General features: G+C 50.7%; 1 protein-coding gene across 1 annotated transcript in view; it reads left to right on the forward strand.

The window, feature by feature from the left end:
- The first annotated feature begins 17,813 nt into the window (after positions 1-17,813).
- The window catches only part of PGAP6 (post-GPI attachment to proteins 6), a 38,083-nt gene continuing 32,625 nt past the window's right edge, over positions 17,814-23,271 (forward strand). Inside the window, exon 1 of the mRNA XM_083152822.1 lies at positions 17,814-18,127. Coding sequence (XP_083008948.1) covers positions 18,052-18,127 — 76 coding nt within the window. The 5' untranslated portion in view covers positions 17,814-18,051. The remainder of the gene's footprint in view (positions 18,128-23,271) is intronic.

Here is a 23,271-nt window from a genome sequence, read left to right on the forward strand (position 1 = left end):
AGTGCGGGCCATGTTACTTGACTGCAAATTTTGTGGGGTTAAATAAACATGTGAACAGATGGATCAAGGGGATTTGTGCCCTTCATGTGAGTCTGGGCCCAGTGGAGCGCAAGCCCAGAGGTCCAAGCAATCTGAACCTGCGTAAGGCTGCTGCGTTGGGGAGGTCTATGTATGCCTTGGTGGAGGGTTTAAACAGGCAGAGAGATAACTTTGTGAAGTCTCCTGGCCATATTTCTTCCTCCCAAACGTCTATGGGTTCCATTACCCCATCCCAGGGGGACCCGGTGTTATTGCAGGTCATGCAGGAAACTGCACAGGGTGTTCAAAGGATGAACTCCCTTATGGAGCAGTTTGCTAAGCCTTCTGAGAGTGTTTCTTCCAGACATCCTTTGGCTACACCCCCACTGTTAAGTTTGGATTCTGATGAAGAGGGTGTGTGTGTGAAGAGGATTTAAGTTGGTACCAGGGGGAAGAGGCTGATGCTTCTGAACCTGGTATTGAGGACTTGATCCTTGCAGTAAAACAGGCATTATATCTGTCTGAGGAGGACAAAGTGCAGGCACATTGTGTCTTTAAAAGAATTCGTAGAGATTATGTAACATTCCCTTCTGATGAAGGCTTGGTTTCCTTTTTGGGAGAAGCAGGGAAAGTTCCAGACAGGAAAGTAACTATGTCTATGAGGTTTGCAAACATGTACACCATGCCCGAGGAACATGTGAAATTATGGGAGAAGGTTCCTTTAGTAGATGCTTCTGTAGCTAGATTGTCCAAGGCCACAGCTTTACCAGTACTGGGTGGGGCGGCCTTTAAGGATCCTGTGGACAAGAAAGTGGAAAGATGCCTTAAGGCGGTTTTTGAAGGAGTGGGTTTTACACTCCACCCCATTATTGCCTCTGCATGGGTAGCCAAGGCAATAATTAAGTGGGGAGAAGCCTTGGGGAGTCAGCTCCAAACGGATTCAGAGGCTTTTACACTGTCCAAACAGCTCAGATGTTCAGCAGAGTAGATTTCTGAGGCTGGGGAAGAAGGCACCAAAATGGCGTCAAAGGTATCCGCCACATCTGTGTCTGCAAGGAAAGCCCTCTGGCTAAAAGCTTGGGAAGCAGACAGCGAATCTAAAAAGTCGCTTGAATCTTTGGCTTTTAAAGGAGAGTTGCTTTTTGGGTCAGAGCTTGAATCCATTATAAAGCAAGCTACGGGGGAAGAGTACTTTCCTTCCCACTACATCTAAATCTTCAGGGTCAAAATTTGGAGTTTTTAAGCCTTCTTTTCGCTCGTCCTTTCGGGGTGGAGCACCCAACAGAGGATAGGCGGGAAGAGGTAGGTTCCCAGCCAGTAGAGGAAGGTCTTCCATATCTAGGTTTGGAGCCTTTAACCAGAAACAGGTGTCTAAAGGAGAGAATAAATCCTCTGCATGACGGGGCGGAGGCTCCCCGTTCTGGCCTCAAAGTGGGGGGTTGTCTCCTGCAGTTTCGGGACAGGTGGAAAAATCACACTACGGACCCTTGGATATATTCCATTGTCTCCAATGGTTATCAGATAAATCTCAGGGGACTTCCCCCAAGAAGATTTCTCCCTACTCCTTTACCACGGGAAGCCCGAATGCGGACTGCCCTCCTGGGGGCGGCATTGTCTCTCAGAGAGAAAGGGGTAGTGGTCCCGGTTCCTCAGGCGGAATGAAAAAATGATTTTATTCAATTATTTTCTTGGTCCCCAAACCAGACGGGTCTTTCAGACCCATTCTAAATTTAAAATCTTTAAATCAGCATCTCTGGGTGGATCATTTCCGCATGGAATTTCATTCAGTGCTATTCAGCATAGAGCCGGGAGAATATCTAGCATCGGTGGATATCCAGGATGCTTACCTACATATACTCATATGCAAGGACCATCAGTCCTTGCAATAGGGGAGACTCATTTGCAGTTCCAAGCCCTACCCTTTGGTCTGGCTACGGCCCTGAGGGTCTTTACAAAAGTGATGGCTGTCATGGCAGCGTCTCTCAGGCTGAGAGGGATAGTAATTATCCCTTACTTAGACGATCTACTGTTCAAGGCGGAGTCGGAGGAAAGACTTCATGAACACCTGAACATAGCGAAACAGTTTTTACAAGACCAGGGGTGGGTGTTAAATCTTCCCAAGTCTCATTTGTTTCCCACGCAGAGACTGCATTTTCTGGGGGTAATTTTGGACACCCACCTACACCAGGTGTTTTTGCCAGAGTCCAAGGCACTGGACATCCGGCAGCTGGTGTTGATGATCTTACAAATCCCAAGTCCTACGGTTTGGCTGGGAGTGAAACTTCTCTGCAAAATGGTTGCGACGTTCGAGACGTTTCAGTTTGCCAGGTTTCACTCGAGCGTTTTTCAATGGAACATCCTTGCATGTTGGTCAGGGAACGCGAAGACAATGAAACATGAGCAGTTGTTTCTGTCTCAAGAGACAAGGGAGTCCTTGATCTGGTGGATGGACATGGAGACGTTGCAGCTGGGACGTTTCCCTTCACTCTTGGGAGTGGTTGGTTATCACAAACGATGCCAGTCTCAGGGGATGGGGGCGGTAGCCCTTCACCTACGATTGCAGGGCCTATGGTCCAGTCACGAATCCAGACTGCCGATAAATATATTGGAACTTCGGGCGGGTTGGAAAACCCTTCAGCAGGCGGAGGATCTTTTGAAGGGATTGCCTATACGGGTATAGTCAGGGCCGGATTTGTGCCTAGGCCAGTGAGGCACCGGCCTCAGGGCGGCACCAATTAAGGGGCGGCAGGCAGGCTGACATTCTGTTAAATAGCAGCATGGCACAGCATGTGGGCAGCGGCGAGTGACGAGCGCTGCAGACATGAATTATCATATGTCTCTGGCAGCGCCGCTCGTCACCCGCCACTGCCCACCCACTCTGCCATGCACATTACATCACCGCTTAGTGGCTGGGTCTGACGGTCCCCCTGTGCGTCCAGAAATGGCCCAGGCTCACTGCTGCCGGCTCCCGCCCATTGGCTACTCTACACACACACACACACACACACACAGTCTATTGGCTGCTGTGTATCCAGCAGCTGAGCTGAGTGGCACGCAGATCCTCCCTGCACTCAGTCAGTCACAGTGTGTGAGCCGGAGAGAGACTGACAGAGACACTGTGCTGATCACTGTACTAATAAGTGCATCCCTCCCTCCGGGGTCCTCCGTACAGTGAGCAGTCCAGAGTGCTTAAAAAAATATTAAGGTGGGCTACAGTTAAATTTTTATGAAATATATAAATAACAATGTATATACATATATGATTACATTAAAATAGGGGGGACACAAAAATGTTGTGCCTAGGGGTGGCGTGACCCCTAAATTCGCCCCTGGGTATAGTCGGACTATGCCACGGCTGTGGCTTACCTGAATCATCAGGGCGGGACTCGCAGCAGGATGGCAATGCAGGAAGTTTTGCGGATATTCAAGTGGGCAGAAATCAACATTCCTGCTCTGTCGGCTGTGTTCATTCTGGGGATCCGGAATGTAGAGGCGGACTTCCTCAGCAGAGAGGAGCTGTTGGAGGGGGAATGGTCATTACACCAGGAGGTATTCCAGGAGATTGTGCATCGCTGGGGGCTCCCAGAAGTGGATTTAATTGCATCCAGGAACAACTGTCAGGTTCCGATGTTTTGTTCTCGGACCAAGGATCCAACCGCTTGGCCGTGGATGCCATGACGGTTCTGTGGCACTTCAACCTGGTCTACATATTTCCCCCGTTTCGGGTGCTGAAGAGAGTGAAGCCTCAAGAGGTGCAAGCCATTCTGATTGCACCGCACTGCCCCAGGAGGTCCTGGTATTCCGACATACTGAAGCCTTGCCAAGGCCTCTGATTGGCAGCTAAGAATGAATGGGAATCCATGCCCCCCTTTCCCCCCTCCAGGCAGCAGACCGGCATTTCTAGGATGTAATCTCCACACCACGTGACCGGCAGCGGAGGCCAACACCGCCATTTTCGTTTTCGCATCTCTTAGACAATTCCCCTAAAGATGTTCTCAATACCAGCTCTAATAGAAACAACCCCACTATACACAAAAGTCTAGTGACTGAAAACTGACATGTAGTTGGTCACTGAGCATACTATAGACAATACACAATCACCAAGTATTATTCTGTTCCAAATCCAAGAGATTACTTCATAAAACATTTTTAGACAAAGCATAACATTGGGGCAAGTGTAGAAAACCCTGGCATGATGAACACCAGCCTCCCAATAACCCAGGAGTATGTCAGCCAATCCAATCCTGCATTAAGTTAACACTATTCTATGTGAATTCTATGCTGGTGCTGGTTTCACATCAATACCTTATAAATCATTTACTGCCACCACCTCAGCTCCCATTCACGACATTAGTTCTAGGCAGCCACAGTGTAAAAAGTTACCTAGATATGGGACAATCAGGGATGGCCTGTCAGCATGGCCTGGCTCTCCGCCGCTGCCACATCGCCATTACTGCTGGGCTGGCCTTGCCTCCTGGGAGCACCATGCTGCTGCTGCGGCTAGGTGGAGGGAGCACCGAGGAGTGTGCGCGGCATCCCGTGGTGGTCCAGCTGGCATCTGCTGCACTGACAGGGGGTAGAAGCGCGCAAATTAGCCAGCACTGGCGAGCGGCAACAAGACGCGGAGAGCTCTCACTGCGCATGCGCAGGTTCGCGCTGCCTGAGATCCACGCAGAGCGAACCTGCGCATGCGCACTAAGCACTTTCCAAGTCCTATGTTATGGCCACCGCCACACTTGCACCACTGGTCACACACCCAATACATATTACCCATGCCATAATGCCCGTTACACATTATGCCACACATCGTAATGCCCATATTCTATCCCTCCTAGTAACCATCACATCAGTCATGTCCTTCTGCATATGTGAAAATGGGGGGATACACTGGTCGACTGGGATGAAGCAGTGGGTGACAGTGGGAGAGACAGGCGGTGTCTGGTAAAGGGTGACAGATAGTGGGTGACAGGGAGATATCCAGGGGCGGTGCAAGGCATCTAGGCGCCCTAGGCAAACCTACAGGATACCATCCCCCCCCACCCCCCCCAACTTCTCACATACACAATTGACTTTTAACATTTTTATTAGCTATATTTTAGCAAACACGCCGCACAGTAGGGGCCAAAAATCACATTACGTGGCACAGTAGGAGCCAAAAATCACATTACGCCACACAGTAGGAGCCAAAAATCACATTACGCCACACAGTAGGAGCCAAAAATCACATTACGTCACACAGTAGGAGCCAAACATCACATTACGCCGCACAGTAGGGGCCAAAAATCACATTACGCCACACAGTAGGAGCCAAAAATCACATTACGTCACACAGTAGGAGCCAAACATCACATTACGCCGCACAGTAGGGGCCAAAAATCACATTACGCCGCACAGTAGGAGCCAAAAATCACATTACGCCGCACAGTAGGAGCCAAAAATCACATTAAGTCGCACAGTAGAAGCAACAAATCTGTGGCAGGAGAAGTTAACATTATGCTGCAGTGGGGAAGGTGATGTCTAAGCTGCGGCGGGGAAGGTGACGGCTATGTGTCAGGGGAAGTTAGCATTAGGCTGCGCCAGGGGAGGGATGGTATGGCTAGGCTGTGACAGTTAAGGTGATGGCTAGGCTGCAGCAGGGGTGGTGATGGTTAGGCTGTCGTACGGGGGTTAAAGTTAGGCTGCACACTCCCTGCTATGTTCCATCTGTGCAGTTACAGGGATGTGACTATTAAATAACGCCACCACCATGTGTATGCCGCTGCTCCCTCCATCCTCCATCCATCAGCGGCCAGGGAATTGGTCACTGTCAGCAGGAGGAATCAGGGATGTAGGCTCTTTCCAGCATCCCTGATTTACATGTACTGAGGAAGACAAGTGCCGCATTTTTTTCAGAACGCTCCCCTGCAGATCCCGCGGCGCTGGCTCCTCCAAGCCACCGCAGGGTCTGCCTCATTGGAGTTATGCCACTGGTGTAGGGGAAGCCAGGTTGCAGTGGGCGCACATAGAAATGTATGGACAGTCAGTGATTGGCTGAGAGCTCTCTCAGCCAGAGAGCTCTCAGCCATTCACTGGATGTCCATTCATTTCTATGTGCAGGGAGCATGTCCATGACGCCAAACATTTATTCTGATCTGTACTGGGCAGTGGGCACACACAGCTTTGCTAGTCCCCACACCAGCTGCTGCCTACAGACTGATTATTTATTATAAAATAAGTACAGGCACTACGGACTGGGGGAAGGGGGGCGGGCGGCGTCTCCGCCACCAGCTGGAGTTTTACGCGGACACAAGAGCATTGCTGTGTAGTGTAGCCTGTGTCCAGCGCACCGGGGGGAGGGAGGGCAGTGGAATTGCCAGTGATTCACAGAGATGCTATCTGGTGGACAACATTGTACTGACTGCCGGTCTGGCCCGGCTAGTCAGTATTTAAGTGCTGAGGTGAATGCGGCATGGCTGGAGCCATGCAGCATAGGTCGTGGATACCTACAAGATGGCCGGCGCCCATTATGGCGACAGAAACCAGCCGGCGGAGAATACTACGCGGAGGCACTGCGGCCGGCGCTTCCCAGCCTGAGGCCTAGAATGATGCGGACACCATCATGGCGGATCGTGCCTCACGCTACCCGTAGCCAGAACGCGTGGAGGGGGCAGGGCGAAATGATGCAAATCGCTTACTGTCGCGTCATTTAGCCCCTCCTTCCTTCCACGGACCCGCAAATTAATGCGGCTGACGGTCGTGGGGGCAGGCGACCATATTGCCAGTGATTGGGAGTGTGCCCCGGCGATAAATCGCCGGGTGCACGCTCCCGTTTTCTGCCCCATTGTAATCGCTGGTCGCAGGAGCTTGCTCCTGCGACCAGCTAATTACCTCTGCGGCACCCCCAGCAGAGGTTCGTTTTCAACAGCGACCATCTCTGGTCGCTTGTTGAAAAGGAGACACTGAGCAATATATTGCTCAGCAATATATTGCAAGCAATATATCTCCCCCCGTGTGTACGCACCTTAAGGGCCCTACATACGCAGAGATGTGTGCCAGAGATTCAGAACGGGAAATTCAGCATGAGAGATTTCACTCTCTCAGATAATGAGCCACATACAGAGAGATTTATGTCAGAGATTCGAAATGGGAGATTCAGCATTAAGGATTTGACATCTCCCACAGAAAGTGTTTAGGTGACTTCAAGGGAAGATATTGTATTGCAGATACCACATCATTGCCACCTATCACATAGGCATGACATATTTATGTGTATTGTGGCTGATTGTGTCGGCAGAAAGAGCATCGTCACAACCAAGGTTGAGGGGTTGCCACAAGCAGCCATAAAACCACCTCCCAAATCACTTGTCAGACGAGCAGGGCCCCTTTATACCTGTAGCAGATGGGTTATGCAGATGCAATTTTAATAATGGTCCTCATAATAAGAAGGCAAATTGAGAGGTGCAATCAGCGAACATTCCAACAGGACTCACCCTGTTGTATTCATGTTTACACTAATACTCGGTGCGAGCACCATCGGGCATCAGTGTGATTAGTGCGGCCCCCATTTTGCGCACACCTGCGCTGTATTCTGCGCCCCCGCAGTGACATGGTAAGCTGGAACCTATGCGGGAGTCCATTGTTGCACCTGGTGTGACAGACCCCACTCACAGGGTTGTGGGGAGCTGCGCTGCCGGGTGCCACAAACCAGTAATATTGCCGGTCACCTGCTCCCCAATGCCGGCCAGGACGAGGGCCATGGGCTCCCGTTCAGCGACACAGGCTGCACACCGGGCAGCACATGCAGCGCCAGGCCGCCACTCACCTGCTCTGTCAGCCAGTCCCCGGCTGCATAGGATATGGGGAACTGCTGCCTCCTGGGTATCAGTGCACGGCAGGCGGCTTCACGGGGACCTCTCGACGATGGCTTCAGGGGGGCAGCTTTCCGGCGGCTCAGAGGCACCTCTCTCTGGCGGCTTAAAGGGGGAAACATCTCCAGCAGCTTCAGTTGGGCATCTCCGGCGGCTCCATCTCCGGCGGCTACTAATCCCTCAGAAGGCCCTGCACATTCACATGCACCACACATGCAGGAGATGTGCAGGACTTTCTGAGCAACTGCACTGAAATTATCCGACCCTATGGATCTGAATCGCGGGCAAATACAGACCCGCAGGGACGTGCTTTTCAGTCGCTGTGTGGTCTACACACACACACAGCGATATACACCCATTTTCTGAGCGATTTATTGAAATCGCTCAGAAAGTGGCTAAATCTCGCTGTGTGTGTGTAGGGCGCATTAGTTTCCATGGAAAATATTGGTTCCCAGGGGTCAAGGTGTCTTGAAATCTGTCCTTCCTTTGTTTATTCCCTTTGAAGTACACTTGGTCTATATTACCAGAAACATTTGTATCCTGTCCTGCAGTATAGCTGGACAATAGCTCATTTGCATTTGCTAAACATATACAGTCTTTGATAAATGTTATATGTTTAAATACCCTTTTGTCTATTGTTCTATTATTTTAAAACACAAGCTACACTACAATGTCTGAACATTAAACTCTGATATTCCAATTATTAAGCTTTTTTCCTACTTTTATATACATTCATTATATACATTATGGTTAGAACCACATTACATTAATGATGGTATAAAGCAATATCTCTATTTCTATGCAAGCCAATTGCCTATATGGTAAAAATACCATGCGCCATGCAAAGTCCTTTGCTTATCAAACAATCCAGTTCAGTAGTGGAACCCCAGCTACATACCTCCCAACTGTCCCAATTACTGCTGGACAGTACTGCTAATTGGACACTGTCTCTCTGTCCCACCCAGCTGTCCTGGAGCAAACCCCCCACTGAACTGCTCACTCCCCCTAGTGCTGAGACGCATTGCAGAAAGCAGGTCCCGGAGTGCATGCTTATACAACCCAGGACGCCAGTGGACAAAAAAAATTCTGCACTGAGCCAATCAGAGCTCGCGTACCGGCAGCTAATCAGAGCGGCTGCTGGTACGGCTCTGATTGGCTCACCAGCCAATGCTGCATTTTAATTGGCCGCCAGCATCCTGAGTTGCAGAAGCCTGCACTTCGGGACCTCCGAGCTGCAGCTCAGTGGAAAAGGACATGAAGGAGCAGGATCCGGGTTACGGTAATTCAAATGAGGAGGGGGGGGGGCCCGGGGCACAGACTGGAAATGAGTCAGGGGCCACAGAATTCCTGATGGCAGCCATGGAAGCACCTATGGGGCCTCCTGAGGCAGTCCAGGCCCCATAGCAGCCATACCCCATGCACCCGCCGCCGATGATTGCTGCTGGCTACTGTCACTGATGACTGGGTGGCAGCCAGGTATGGGGACTGTCAGCGGCAGCAAGTTACACGGGCGCCGGGACGGGCTCCGGCAGGGGAAGGGGGGGGGGGGGAATATAACTCACCTAATAGCTGCTGGCTCGCGTTGTTGCTGCAGATGATGAACACTTCCAGCTTCCAGACTCCAGTCCAAAGTTCCTCCGTCGGTCTGTCTCTCCTCTGCGGTTACTTCCTACTGCTGATGCTGGCTGGCTGCAGCTCACTACCGCCCTCCAGTGGCCGGCGCCCTAGGCAAATGCCTAAACTTGCCTAGTGGTGGCGCCGGCCCTGGAGATATCGAGTTATAGGGAAATATTGGGTGACAGAGATAGTGGGTTACAAGGTGATAGTGATGATGTAGCTGGTGGGTAATAGGGAGATAGTGAGGGACAGGAAAATAGAGGGATACGGAGATAGTCAGTGATAAGGAGATAGTGGGTGATAAAATAGTGAGTGACAGGGAGATAGTGGGTGACATGGAGATTGTGGAGGATGTAGTTAGATGGTGATGTAGCTGGTGGGTGATGGAGATAGTGGGAGACAGAGAGATAGAGGGTCATGGAGATAGGTGACGGAGATAGTGGGTGACGGAGATAGTTGCGTATGTAGTTTGTGGGCGACAAAGATAGTAGGTGACAGGGAGGCAGTGTGTGATGGAAATAGTGGGCGACAGGCAGATAAGTGGGTGATGTAGCTAGTGTGTGAAAGGGACACTGTGGGTTATGTTCCTAGTAGGTGACAGAGATAGTGGACGACATGGACATAGTGGGTGACAGAGATAGTGTGTTACAGGGAGATAGTGGGTGATGGAAATAGTGGGTGACAGGCAGATATGTGGGTGACAGGGAGATAGTGAGTGATAAAGCTAGTGAGTGACAGAGAAAGTGGGTGAAAGTGAGTGACGGACATAGTCGGTGAGGTAGCTAGTGGGTGACAGGGACATAGTCGGTGAGGTAGCTAGTGGGTGACAGGGACATAGTGGGTGTGGTAGCTAGTGGGTGACAGGGACATAGTGGGTGTGGTAGCTAGTGGGTGACAGGGACATAGTGGGTGAGGTAGCTAGTGGGTGCCAGGGACATAGTGGGTGAGGTAGCTAGTGGGTGACAGGGACATAGTGGGTGAGGTAGCTAGTGGGTGACAGGGACATAGTGGGTGAGGTAGCTAGTGGGTGACAGGGACATAGTGGGTGAGGTAGCTAGTGCGTGACAGGGACATAGTGGGTGAGGTAGCTAGTGTGTGACAGGGAGATAGTGAGTGATAAAGCTAGTGAGTGACAGAGAAAGTGGGTGAAAGTGAGTGACGGACATAGTCGATGAGGTAGCTAGTGGGTGACAGGGACATAGTCGGTGAGGTAGCTAGTGGGTGACAGGGACATAGTGGGTGTGGTAGCTAGTGGGTGACAGGGACATAGTGGGTGTGGTAGCTAGTGGGTGACAGGGACATAGTGGGTGAGGTAGCTAGTGGGTGCCAGGGACATAGTGGGTGAGGTAGCTAGTGGGTGACAGGGACATAGTGGGTGAGGTAGCTAGTGGGTGACAGGGACATAGTGGGTGAGGTAGCTAGTGCGTGACAGGGACATAGTGGGTGAGGTAGCTAGTGGGTGACAGGGACATAGTGGGTGAGGTAGCTAGTGCGTGACAGGGACATAGTGGGTGAGGTAGCTAGTGGGTGACAGGGACATAGTGGGTGAGGTAGCTAGTGGGTGCCAGGGACATAGTGGGTGAGGTAGCTAGTGGGTGACAGGGACATAGTGGGTGAGGTAGCTAGTGGGTGACAGGGACATAGTGGGTGAGGTAGCTAGTGGGTGACAGGGACATAGTGGGTGAGGTAGCTAGTGGGTGACAGGGACATAGTGGGTGAGGTAGCTAGTGCGTGACAGGGACATAGTGGGTGAGGTAGCTAGTGTGTGACAGGGAGATAGTGAGTGATAAAGCTAGTGAGTGACAGAGAAAGTGGGTGAAAGTGAGTGACGGACATAGTCGGTGAGGTAGCTAGTGGGTGACAGGGACATAGTCGGTGAGGTAGCTAGTGGGTGACAGGGACATAGTGGGTGTGGTAGCTAGTGGGTGACAGGGACATAGTGGGTGTGGTAGCTAGTGGGTGACAGGGACATAGTGGGTGAGGTAGCTAGTGGGTGCCAGGGACATAGTGGGTGAGGTAGCTAGTGGGTGACAGGGACATAGTGAGTGAGGTAGCTAGTGGGTGACAGGGACATAGTGGGTGAGGTAGCTAGTGGGTGACAGGGACATAGTGGGTGAGGTAGCTAGTGCGTGACAGGGACATAGTGGGTGAGGTAGCTAGTGGGTGACAGGGACATAGTGGGTGAGGTAGCTAGTGGGTGCCAGGGATATAGTGGGTGAGGTAGCTAGTGGGTGACAGTGACATAGTGGGTGAGGTAGCTAGTGGGTGACAGGGACATAGTGGGTGAGGTAGCTAGTGGGTGACAGGGACATAGTGGGTGAGGTAGTTAGTGGGTGACAGGGACATAGTGGGTGAGGTAGCTAGTGGGTGACAGGGACATAGTGGGTGAGGTAGCTAGTGGGTAACAGGGACATAGTGGGTGAGGTAGCTAGTGGGTGACAGGGACATAGTGGGTGAGGTAGCTAGTGGGTGACAGGGACATAGTGGGTGAGGTAGCTAGTGGGTGACAGGGACATAGTGGGTGAGGTAGCTAGTGGGTGACAGGGACATAGTGGGTGAGGTAGCTAGTGGGTGACAGGGACATAGTGGGTGAGGTAGCTAGTGAGTGACAGGGACATAGTGGGTGAGGTAGCTAGTGCGTGACAGGGACATAGTGGGTGAGGTAGCTAGTGGGTGACAGGGACATAGTGGGTGAGGTAGCTAGTGGGTGACAGGGACATAGTGGGTGAGGTAGCTAGTGGGTGACAGGGACATAGTGGGTGAGGTAGCTAGTGCGTGACAGGGACATAGTGGGTGAGGTAGCTAGTGGGTGACAGGGACATAGTGGGTGAGGTAGCTAGTGGGTGACAGGGACATAGTGGGTGAGGTAGCTAGTGCGTGACAGGGACATAGTGGGTGAGGTAGCTAGTGCGTGACAGGGACATAGTGGGTGTGGTAGCTAGTGGGTGACAGGGACATAGTGGGTGAGGTAGCTAGTGGGTGACAGGGACATAGTGGGTGAGGTAGCTAGTGGGTGACAGGGACATAGTGGGTGAGGTAGCTAGTGCGTGACAGGGACATAGTGGGTGAGGTAGCTAGTGGGTGACAGGGACATAGTGGGTGAGGTAGCTAGTGCGTGACAGGGACATAGTGGGTGAGGTAGCTAGTGGGTGACAGGGACATAGTGGGTGAGGTAGCTAGTGCGTGACAGGGACATAGTGGGTGAGGTAGCTAGTGCGTGACAGGGACATAGTGGGTGAGGTAGCTAGTGGGTGACAGGGACATAGTGGGTGAGGTAGCTAGTGCGTGACAGGGACATAGTGGGTGAGGTAGCTAGTGGGTGACAGCGACATAGTGGGTGAGGTAGCTAGTGCGTGACAGGGACATAGTGGGTGAGGTAGCTAGTGGGTGACAGGGACATAGTGGGTGAGGTAGATAGTGCGTGACAGGGACATAGTGGGTGAGGTAGCTAGTGCGTGACAGGGACATAGTGGGTGAGGTAGCTAGTGGGTGAGGTAGCTATTGGGTGACAGGAATATAGAAACAGGATGATATTGGGTGACAGACTGGGGGGGCATTGGAACCATAAGTTAACTTACTCGCTCAGGGTGAGATGGGCTTGCTCTCTCTGCAGGCAGGGCTCAGTTGTCTCTGTATCCACGCCGCGGCCGCCTGCCGATGATCTCCGGTGGCACTGCCTCTCCAGCAGAGCACACAGTCCCAGGCAGTCATCCAGGAAGCAGAGGGGAGGAGCTGGGGAAAGATGAGAGGGAAGCCCCGCCTGCTTCTCCTCCTGTCCGCTGCCGGGAAGTGGATTGTGGAACACAGCGGCTTCCCCAATGAGCTCTGGCTTCCCCCTGCGGCTCTCCTGCACGTCGCTCACTGGGCCGCCCGTGCTGCCGCCGTGCCTCGGCTTGATGTCACTGCGCAAACCTGCGCATGCGCAGTGACATGCTTGCCGGGATTTTATTATGGCGGTACGGGGTACCGGCGCAATATGTTATAGCGGTACGCCGTACCACCCAGTATCGCCACACTTTCACCCCTGCATACCGTTCATGTGTGTCATGTTATGGTTATAGGATTGTGCATATAAGATGTTCAGGCATTGTACAGAGTTATGTATCCTAGTGTGCTTTAGAAATTGAACTGAAGCTTCATGGGATGCAGAAGGGAGGAGCCTGCTTCCAAAGACTTTCAGCATAGGTGCCTTGGCTCCTTCGGACCCTCCTACATCCCAAGGTTAGCTGTGTCACCAGGATGGACTCAGAGAAAGGGGTTCGAACGGTAAGTTCTTACAAAAATCCCCTTTTACTATTTAAATTTGCTTATATAAGGAAAATCAAATGGAAATTGAACGTGGCCCCGCAGCATCAAAATCGAATAGAACTTGGTAAAGTAATTTATTTAAATAAAATCACAATAAAAAATAAATAAATAAGCAAAGAGTAATATTATTCATATCATAAACTGGCATAAATAAATAGAATTCACTGTAATATGGCACTCTTATTGGAATATATGAAAGTCCTATAACAACATATTTGAAAACCCTCAATTTGCTTATGGATGGGTCTTTTCAGAGCTCGAACCTGGGTTATTGGCGTGTTGGTGACCTATATGGACCCAAGTCGTAGTGTGGTATGATAGCACTACAGCTTATAACCTGGGTCGACCAACCTGGCAATTCAACCCAGGTTATAAGAAGGGTCAAACCAGGGTCGCCTTCATTCTAATGGGTGACCATGGTTTGGTGTGAAATTGCCAGACCCAGGATCTTTAGTGATGTGAATAGGGGTATAATACCAGCTGATTTGTGAGGTTTGGCGCATTATTGGAGCTGCACAGTAGGTGGCGCTGCTTTCCCACAATATTAAGTAGATGATTGTGAGTCAGTGATGCCTCGGTATAATTAGGGGAAGATCCCAGATGTCATCTTAAGAAACAGTACAGTATTTGGGGAATATAAGAAGTTAAATGCTAATGATACATTTGGTATGACTGGGAGTATGAGACATAAGGGGTAATAGCTCATTGTATCCACAACTTACATTCAGCTTTAGGCATACCTCCCAACTTTTGAAGCGCGCTCCTGAAAAGGGGGCGTGGCCTCAAGAAAAGGGGGCGTGACTTCATGGGGTGACGCGAACTCCGGCCACGCCCCGTTTTCGCCGCTCGTCGGCGCTGAATAGACGCTGTGCGCATGCGCACAGCGTCTATTCTCGGCAAGCTGGGGGGGCTCCCAACTGTCCCCCCCACCGCGGGACAATGGCGGCCCCGGGCGGGACGCGGGAACGTCCCCGAATATCGGGACGTTCCCGCGGAAAGCGGGACAGTTGGGAGGTATGCTTTAGGTAAGCGGTGAGAGCCAGGTGCTAGGAACATTGATAAATAAATGCTAAGCCCACACGGCTTCCCCTCAGTATTCATGTGTCTGGGCAGAACACAAATTGCATAAAAGTGTAAAATAGAAATGTAATTGTAACACGTAAGACTTATGGCCAATCATGTGGTCTTGTTGTGATCACCATGACGATGGGCCTATTTATACATGTAGGCCTGGAGCTGCAGCGCCGTCTGTCCTATTGTTACTGTGGCCCTGGAGAGAGGTAATTAATTCTGCAGTGGATTTGCAGCGCAGATCCGCTGGGCACTGCACCTGTTCCCATAAGAGTGCTGCGACTCTGCGGTCTGCTTGGGAGCCACTCTGGTCTGTAAGCTGGCTGCGGGGTTAGTACTCAGGGGTTTTATGGGGGTGTGGTGTAACAGAGGATGCACTGTGACATACAGGGGGTGTGGCACTGTGGCCATATTGGCAGTGGGTTAAGGGGTCATTTTACTGGAAGTGTCCCCACAACATAGTTGCCCCAGTGCCATCTCACATGCCTTTATCCTGCCCTACACATTGATAGGATCCATCCCTAGCGCTCCTACATTACCGCAGTGGAGGATTCTCATGGATTACTACCTCTATGAATTGTGCTGGGGGTGTGGATGGTTCACAAGAGGACTGTCTCAGGAAGGGACAGAGCGCTGTAATGAAGATCTCCACTCAGTTATCCTGCATTAGGAAGTGTCAACTTTCAGGCAGGACCTGGTTGGTCTACGCTAACTCCTCCAGCATCTTTGCACTGATTGTACACTGCAATTTACACAGGGCTGAGGGACCTGCAGATAGATGTGGGGCTGTCGTGTGAGATTGGAAGCTGGCAATAGGGATGAAGCACATGTGAGATAAACGGTATATAATCTCTTACCAGACTTCTATGTAGGATAGTGCTGCCTAACTGGGGGCCTTATTCTGGTCTGTGCGGCCGGAGCCGAATATGCGGCCAGGACCGTGCGTCCTAATCGCTCACTCCGTCCGAATGCGGTAAGGTACTCCTTCCATACGGATCGCTCACTCCGTCCGAATGCGGTAAGCCGCTGACCGCACGGAGCACGAGTGGATTTCTCATGTATACACCTCCTCCATCTCTGGGAACCTCCCCCATCATTCGATGGTCGCATTCCATCGAATGCAGGACCGAGTGGTCAGGCAGCTCCCACGAGCTCAGACCACTCGGGCATTTCTCCGTGCAAAAGCAGGGATCTGGGCGGGCAGCTGACAACCGGCAATGTCATATGTCCGCCCCCTACACGTGCGTCACGGCCGCATTACCATACGTACGCCCAGCGTTTTCATGGGAAATGAGGCCAAACGGCCCTTCACGCCCCTCTTCTCCCCCTGTTCGTAATGTAAATTCATGCGGAATTTGGACGTATGTCCCTTTTGCACATGCGCAGATATGCCTCTGCACATGCGCAAACACAAAACATCGGCGGAACGAACGCACGCGGACATATCCGCACCAACCAGAATAAGGGCCTGGGTGACTTCCCATTTTCAGTGGGTTTTTATATTAAGGAAGGTGTGTGTAGCGGATGTTAAAGGGCGCTGTTACACACTGTAACTCCCAACTGTCATGATTTTTCCAGACAGTCCCGTTTCTTTGGGACTGCCCCGCAGTCCAGGAAAGGGGGGGGGGGGGAGTTAGGAGGCCCACTGTCACTCCTCAGCTGCTCTGCTCAGTGTTTATTCACAGAAGACAGAGGGACAGGGGCATATCCGCAGCTCAGAGAGCGCTGTTTATTCTTTCACAGTGATGGGGAAATGGGGGGCGTGGTTCACAATCCTGCAAAGCTATGCCCCCTTTTGCCAAGATCACATCCCCTTTCCGGAGCCACTGCCGCATCCCGATTCGGATGTTGGGAGGTATGTTACTATGGGACAAAAGATTGTCTAGATCACTATCATGGTGAATACAATTGCTAGGACACTACTATGGGGAATATAATGAGCAGCAGCTGTGAAGAAAGATGTCAGAGTGTAGAAGTTTTGGGGTTGGGGCCAACATTCCATGTATTTCATGCCCAAATCAGCATTGGGCCAGGCAAAATACACTTGGGTCATATGCTAGTGACACCCCTCTGTTGAATTCAGGTGTCAATATGTGGCCCAAGACTTGTTAACCCTTGCAAAACTATAGCAATCCCTTTCAGACATCCCAGGATTTTTCACATGTAGGCGCACAATCCCGGGACTAGCGTATGTCTGAATGGCTCTACCCAGGATTTTAGTCGTCTAACATCCCGGATCCTGCGCACCTGCAATGGACCCGGATTTTTAAAATCCCGGGTAGTATGTCTAAAACGGGTATTATTCAAAATGATAAAATGGTGTATGCGCCGTCTTGGCCCGCGTTTTTGATGCCCAGATCAGCATTGGCCCACACAAAATACACTTGGCTAGTGACACCACCTTGATTTCAGGTGTCAAATTTGTGACCTAAGACTCGTTAACCCTTGCAAAACTACAGCTACTTATTCAAAATGATTAAATACGGTGCATGTGCCCACTTTGCCTGCGTATTTCATGCCCAAATTAGTGTTGGGCCGGACCAAATTCAAGGACACCCCTCTGTTGATTTCAGCTGCCAAATTTGTGGCCCAAAACTTATTTACCCTTGTAAAAGTGAATGTTCTGAAGAAGAAGCTGGAGCCCGAATAAGAAGTGAATAAGAAGAATATTTTACTCCAGCCTCATCCTCATCAGTGGTGTATGGGAGTTTCTCTGTGTGTGGAGGACAGTGCATGTGGGATATGCTGGTTGCTGAGTGCTGTCCCCTTCAGGCAGTGTCTCTGTGGGAGTCGCTGTCTCTCTGTGGAAGAAGAACACAACACACCCGCCAGCAGCAGCAGCAGCAGCAGCAGCAGCAGCAGCAGCAGCAGCAGCAGCAGCAGCAGCAGCAGCAGCAGCAGCAGCAGGGAGCTGAGGGAGGAGGAGGCTCAGGCCACAGAGCAGCAGCAGCAGCAGCAGCACAGTGTGACAGTATCATCCGGAGTGGGCGGGGACCCAGCAGCAGCAGCAGCCGGCACGCTGTGGCCTGAGCTCTGAGCCTGGGCTGCAGCGGGGCATGCTGGGACATGTGTGTGTCACCAGGTGTGCGGGGCGGGGCGATGACGGGCTAGTTGTTGTGTGACTCCTGAGCGAGTGTGCAGAATGAGAGCTGGGGACTGCTTCGTGCGCTGCCCGGCTACCTGATCCAGCATGGACCCATCTTCTATCCGTCTCCTCTTCCTGGGGCTGCTCTGCGCCCTGCCCCTGGCTGCTGGCACCTCTCAGGGTGAGTACACACCTGCCCCCCTCCTTAGGCACCTGTCCCTCTCCTGAGACACCCCCCCCCCCCCCCCCATCCTTATATACAGTACCTGTCTGGCTGTTTAATTAGATTATCTGCAGGGGGCACTAATAACCCAGAGGGGTCTATGTACCAAGCCCCGGAGAGAGATATGGTACCGCTAGTGAGCTCCTAACTGCCATCTTACAGGCTATTTGGAAATATGAGAGGTTGGTACTCTCTCTCCACATCATCTCTGCCCCAGGGTGCTAGTAATCACATAGAGTGGAGAGTGATAAAGTACCAGCCAATCAGCCCACAATTGCCATTTTCCAAACAGTCAGTAACATGACAGTTAGGAGCCGGTTGGCTGGTACTTTACCACTCTCCATTGTATCACTTTTAAAAGCTTAGTACATCTGGCCCTGAGTTTGTAAACCTGTACCTTCTGTACCCTCAAGCACCCACAGAATCTGCACCTATGTTGTGGGATATACCTAGAGCTAGTGGAGGATTCCCCATTTCAATTGGGGGTACATGCAAACTCCACACCCTGGTTGGAATAGATTGCACTGGGTGACTGCGTTAATACAGGAGACATACGCTATGCCTGCACTTCCAGGCACTGGCGTCCAGCAGAGATAACAGCTGCTACTGCTGCCAATGACAGATGCCCCAGCCCTTTCCACTTTTTTGTGCTCTTTAACAATAATAAACACAAGAAAATTTCTAAGCCTGAAATCTGTGCATATAGCACAGGCCAATAGAGCAGTCATCGTTGGGTCGACACACATAATGTTGACATGCATTGGGTCGACCACTGATGGTCGACACATGAACAAAGTCAACACAAGCTTTAGGGCGACAATGGCTAGGTCTACATAAGGTTTTCAGCTTTTTTGAGCTGACTTGCCGACAGGCGGTATTTCATGCCCTACATTCACTAGGACATGGAGGGAGAATATAATAGTGTGTATGAAGCATGGTGAGTGCAGCAGTACACTTTTGATGGTGTCCATGTCGACATTCGGGACAAAAGAGTAAAAACCTCATATCGACCTTAGGTATGTTGACCTATGTAATGTGTCGACCTAATAATGGTTGACACAATGACCCATACCCCTGCCGAATATCTATATCTGAAGTTGCTTGCATTTTCAAATGCATATTTACAGTATTTTCCCATTGTATCGCTAATACTACCCTCAGAGGTGTAGAACACATTGCTGTCAAGCTGTATTACTTTGCCCTCTGTTTCCTGTGCTACGTATTGCTCAGGTGTGTTCCAACATTTATAAACCTGTGATGTTTCCAGTGTTTACGTGGGGACTGAGGCCTGCTCAAGGCAATTTGGTTGCATTGTTTTAAATGTTACCATTATCTGATTATTTTCTGATGTAGAAAGCGCTCTTGTAGTCAGTACTTCTCCCAGTGAGTCAGCCTTTGTCACAGGGATGTACCGGCACACATGTCGTAATTAGGGTAGTGTGTCGCCACCTTTATTTCCTATGTAATAGGTCTGAGGTGATGACTGTGGTGCTGGTTATAAGGATAATAATGCACAAACAACATCAATATAGGTTTAAACCCCTGTAATTAGTATCTTATTTGACATGGAGTTTTCTTATAATTGCTTACAGTAGGAAAATGTGTATTCTGAGGTAGACCGTACTGTCTAGTGTTCATTCTAGCACCCGCCATCTTTGAAAACCCATGCAGTTCCTGTTCCCTGCCTGGGGGGTCGCTGTCTGCTGTGGTGTTTCTAGTACAGGTCTGGTTTGCATATCAGTGCTGATATACAGACCACATTGTGCTAGAAGCACTACAGCAGACAGCGACACCCCAGGCAGTGAAGAGGAACCGCATGGGTTTTCAAAGCTGGCGGGTGCTAGAATGAACACTAACTGTCAGTCATTATGGACATAAGGGAAACCTTTTACAGGTGCATGGTAACATCATTTACACTGCATTTTAATATTGTATAATATATATCTGATGGCAGTGTGTGAAACTACATCTTTCTCTCTCACACATCACAAGGTAGCATACTAGCTTTTGAAGCTTTTGCTTCGAACAGGCGTGCTAGTATAGTATATACGCCATATCTACTTTATGTATTAAGGGCCCAATACACACAGCGACAATGCTGATTGTTCTGAGCGATGATACATTGCTCAGCACACAGCGATGTGTGGCTCGAGTGATAAGTGGTTGTAGTTCGTGCAGAGCTGTCTCCATTGAATTTGTGATGTGCAGAGTTCCCTGTCTCTCCACTAAACTGGATCTTTCTCTATTGTTTTACCCTCTGGCCTGAGGCGGTGACCTCTCGTTGGTGTAACCCCCTTCCTGTCATTATAGTATTGTGCACCGTTACAGTACATGTGTGCCACAGGTCCAGGCTGTTGCATTCTTAACCTATTTCATTTATAGCCATCCGTCATTCAGAACGAGCTGTATATGTATGTAGCACGCTTTACATTGACATCTACTAATACATTCTGTTCCATCGAAAAGGCATGGCATGTGCTGCTGTCATTGTCACTTGTGAGGTTTGCAACATTTGTACCACATATTTATGTTCCACCCTGAGCCACATTCATGACAAGAATTCTGTGTGTTCTGTTTATCTTCGGAGTTGTCTGGCGGAGAAGCCTGCAGGAAATGGGAGTCCTTGCGATATGTAAGCTGTGTGACTAGTCCCTTTGGGGCCGCCAGTGATATTTGTTCTCTCCCTGCGCTGGATACATTGAGCTTGCCAATAACAGCATTGTCCTGTAAATGTCACTTCTGGCAATTATCACATTATACCCGGGGTGTAAAACTTTGTTTTGTTGAGCTTTGCCCTGCATACTGTCAGTGTTGTCATATGCACTAGAGCAGAGGTTCCCAGACTCCACAATGACAGTGCAGGTTAAGGATAGCCTTCCAAAAATCCAGGTGGTTCAATCTAATTTTGAGGGACTAATTAAGTCAGCTGTAAAACATATTTGGGACATTCCCGCATCCTGCACTTGGGTCTCAGAAATCTAAAGACTCAATATAGTATAAATGGCACTATAATGGAAACTACTGAGGAAGAGAGGGATCTAGGTGTCACTATTTCAGGGGACTTAAAAGCAGGTAGGCAATGTAACAAAGCAATGAAGAAGGAAAGTCAGATGCTTGGTTGCATAGGGAGAGGTATCAGCAGTAGAAAGAAAGAAGTAATAATGCCACTGTATAGGTCATTGGTACGACCTCATCTAGAGTATTGTGTTCAGTTCTGGAGGCCATATCTCCAGAAGGATATAAATACATGGTACTTGTTTCCTAGCACGGCCACAACGATCATGAGGAAAAATCGGGGGCATCGCGGCCATCGCATGCACTAAAAAATCGGGTGCGATGGTACCGACGCGATGCCCGCGATTTCCCCATAGGGAACAATGTTAAATGCCTCAATTTACCCGCGATGCCCCCGATTTCCCATAGGAATCAATGTTAAATGGCTCAATTTACCCAAATCATCATAGGGAACAATGGTAAATGGGCCAGAAAACCCAAAAAACACCCCTGAACAGTGAAATGTCCCCCCAAAAGTAGTTTACGCCACCCCACGATCAACGCGAACCCGAAGCGTGGCGAGCGCAGCGGTACGCGTCCTCCGACCTTTTCATACCCCCACTATCCACGTCGGCGTAGAGTTGAGAATAGAATAGTGTGGCGAGCGCAGCGAGCCACCGAGCACCAAAGCATGGCGAACGCAGCGGATACCTGTGAAGCCCGCGAAGGGACGCGTTTACCTGTGAAGGTATCCGCGTCCCCTCGCGGGGCTCGCTGCGCTCGCCACGCTTTGGGCTCGATGGCTCGCTGCGCTTGCCACATTATTCTATTCTCAACTCCACGCCGACGTGGATAGTTTGGGTATGAAAAGGTCGGAGAACGCGTACTGCCGCCCCTCGCGGGCACGCTGCGCTCGCCACGCTTCGGGTTCGCTTTGATCGTGGGGTGGCATCAACTACTTTTGTGGGGACATGTCACTGTTCAGGGGTGTTTTGGGGGGGGTTTCTGGCCCATTTACCATTGTTCCCTATGATGATTTTGTGAAATTGTGATTTTTGTAAAATTGTGATTTAACATTGTTTCCTATGGGAAATCGGGGCATCGCGGGTAAATTAAGGCATTTAACATTATTTCCTATGGGAAATCGGGGGCATCGCGTCTGGACCATTTAAGCCTTTTTTAGCCGCATACGACGCGACCACTAAAAATGACACCCGATGCCCGCGATTGTGGCCTTGCTAGGAAACAAGTACCAAATACATTAGAGCAGTGGTTCCCAAACTGTGTGCCTAGGCTCCCTGGGGTGCCTCGGGACACTTGCAGGGGTGCCTCAGGTTGGTTGTCCAGGACCAATTCAAATTATTTATGATCAATTATTTCTGGACAAAACCAGTGCTGGTGGCTGCCAATCATAAAATGTGTACAATGAGAACCAAATCCTGCCCTTTACCACATAAAGGCCCATACACACTAGACGATTTTCAGCTGAAAATCGTTCATTTTGGCCGTTTTGAGCGATTTTCAGCTGAAAATCGCCCAGTGTGTATGGGCCACCGATGACAGACTAGCGATGATGCGCGCTCCCGCATCATCGCTGTCAAAGTCTCCCATCTGCTGGTTTTACCAGCATGCCAGAGATGATGGCTGGTTTATTCAGCCATCATCTCTGTGTGTGTACGGGCCGCCAGGCTGAAAGATTAGCCACTTTCAGCCCGGCAGACCAGCCCACTGCCTCCCCCTGGAGTGTTGCTACCTCCCCCTGCTCAGTATAGCGCCGCACGGAGCTGGGAGGAAAAGCAGCCACCATCCACCCGCCCCCCCATCCGCCGCACCTCCTACTCACCTTCACCTGCACGGAGCAGGGAGGAAAAGACGCCGCCGCCGTCCACCCGCCCCCTGTCTGCCGCACCTCCTGCTCACCCCCTGCTCCATAGCATAGAGCAGAAGCCGCCTGCCGTCCACCGATCACAGCCGCTCCAGGGTCGGGGTTTGCACGGCAGCCCCCGCTCCCCTTCTCCCTCCCCCTGCTTTATATAATAAAGGTTCAGTTAAAGACATCCACTGCCCGCCCGCAGCAGCTCCAGCTCCCCCGCAGCAAACACAAACTG

Source organism: Crinia signifera, chromosome 7, assembly GCF_055691185.1.
Source record: "Crinia signifera chromosome 7, ASM5569118v1, whole genome shotgun sequence".
NCBI lineage: Eukaryota > Metazoa > Chordata > Amphibia > Anura > Myobatrachidae > Crinia > Crinia signifera.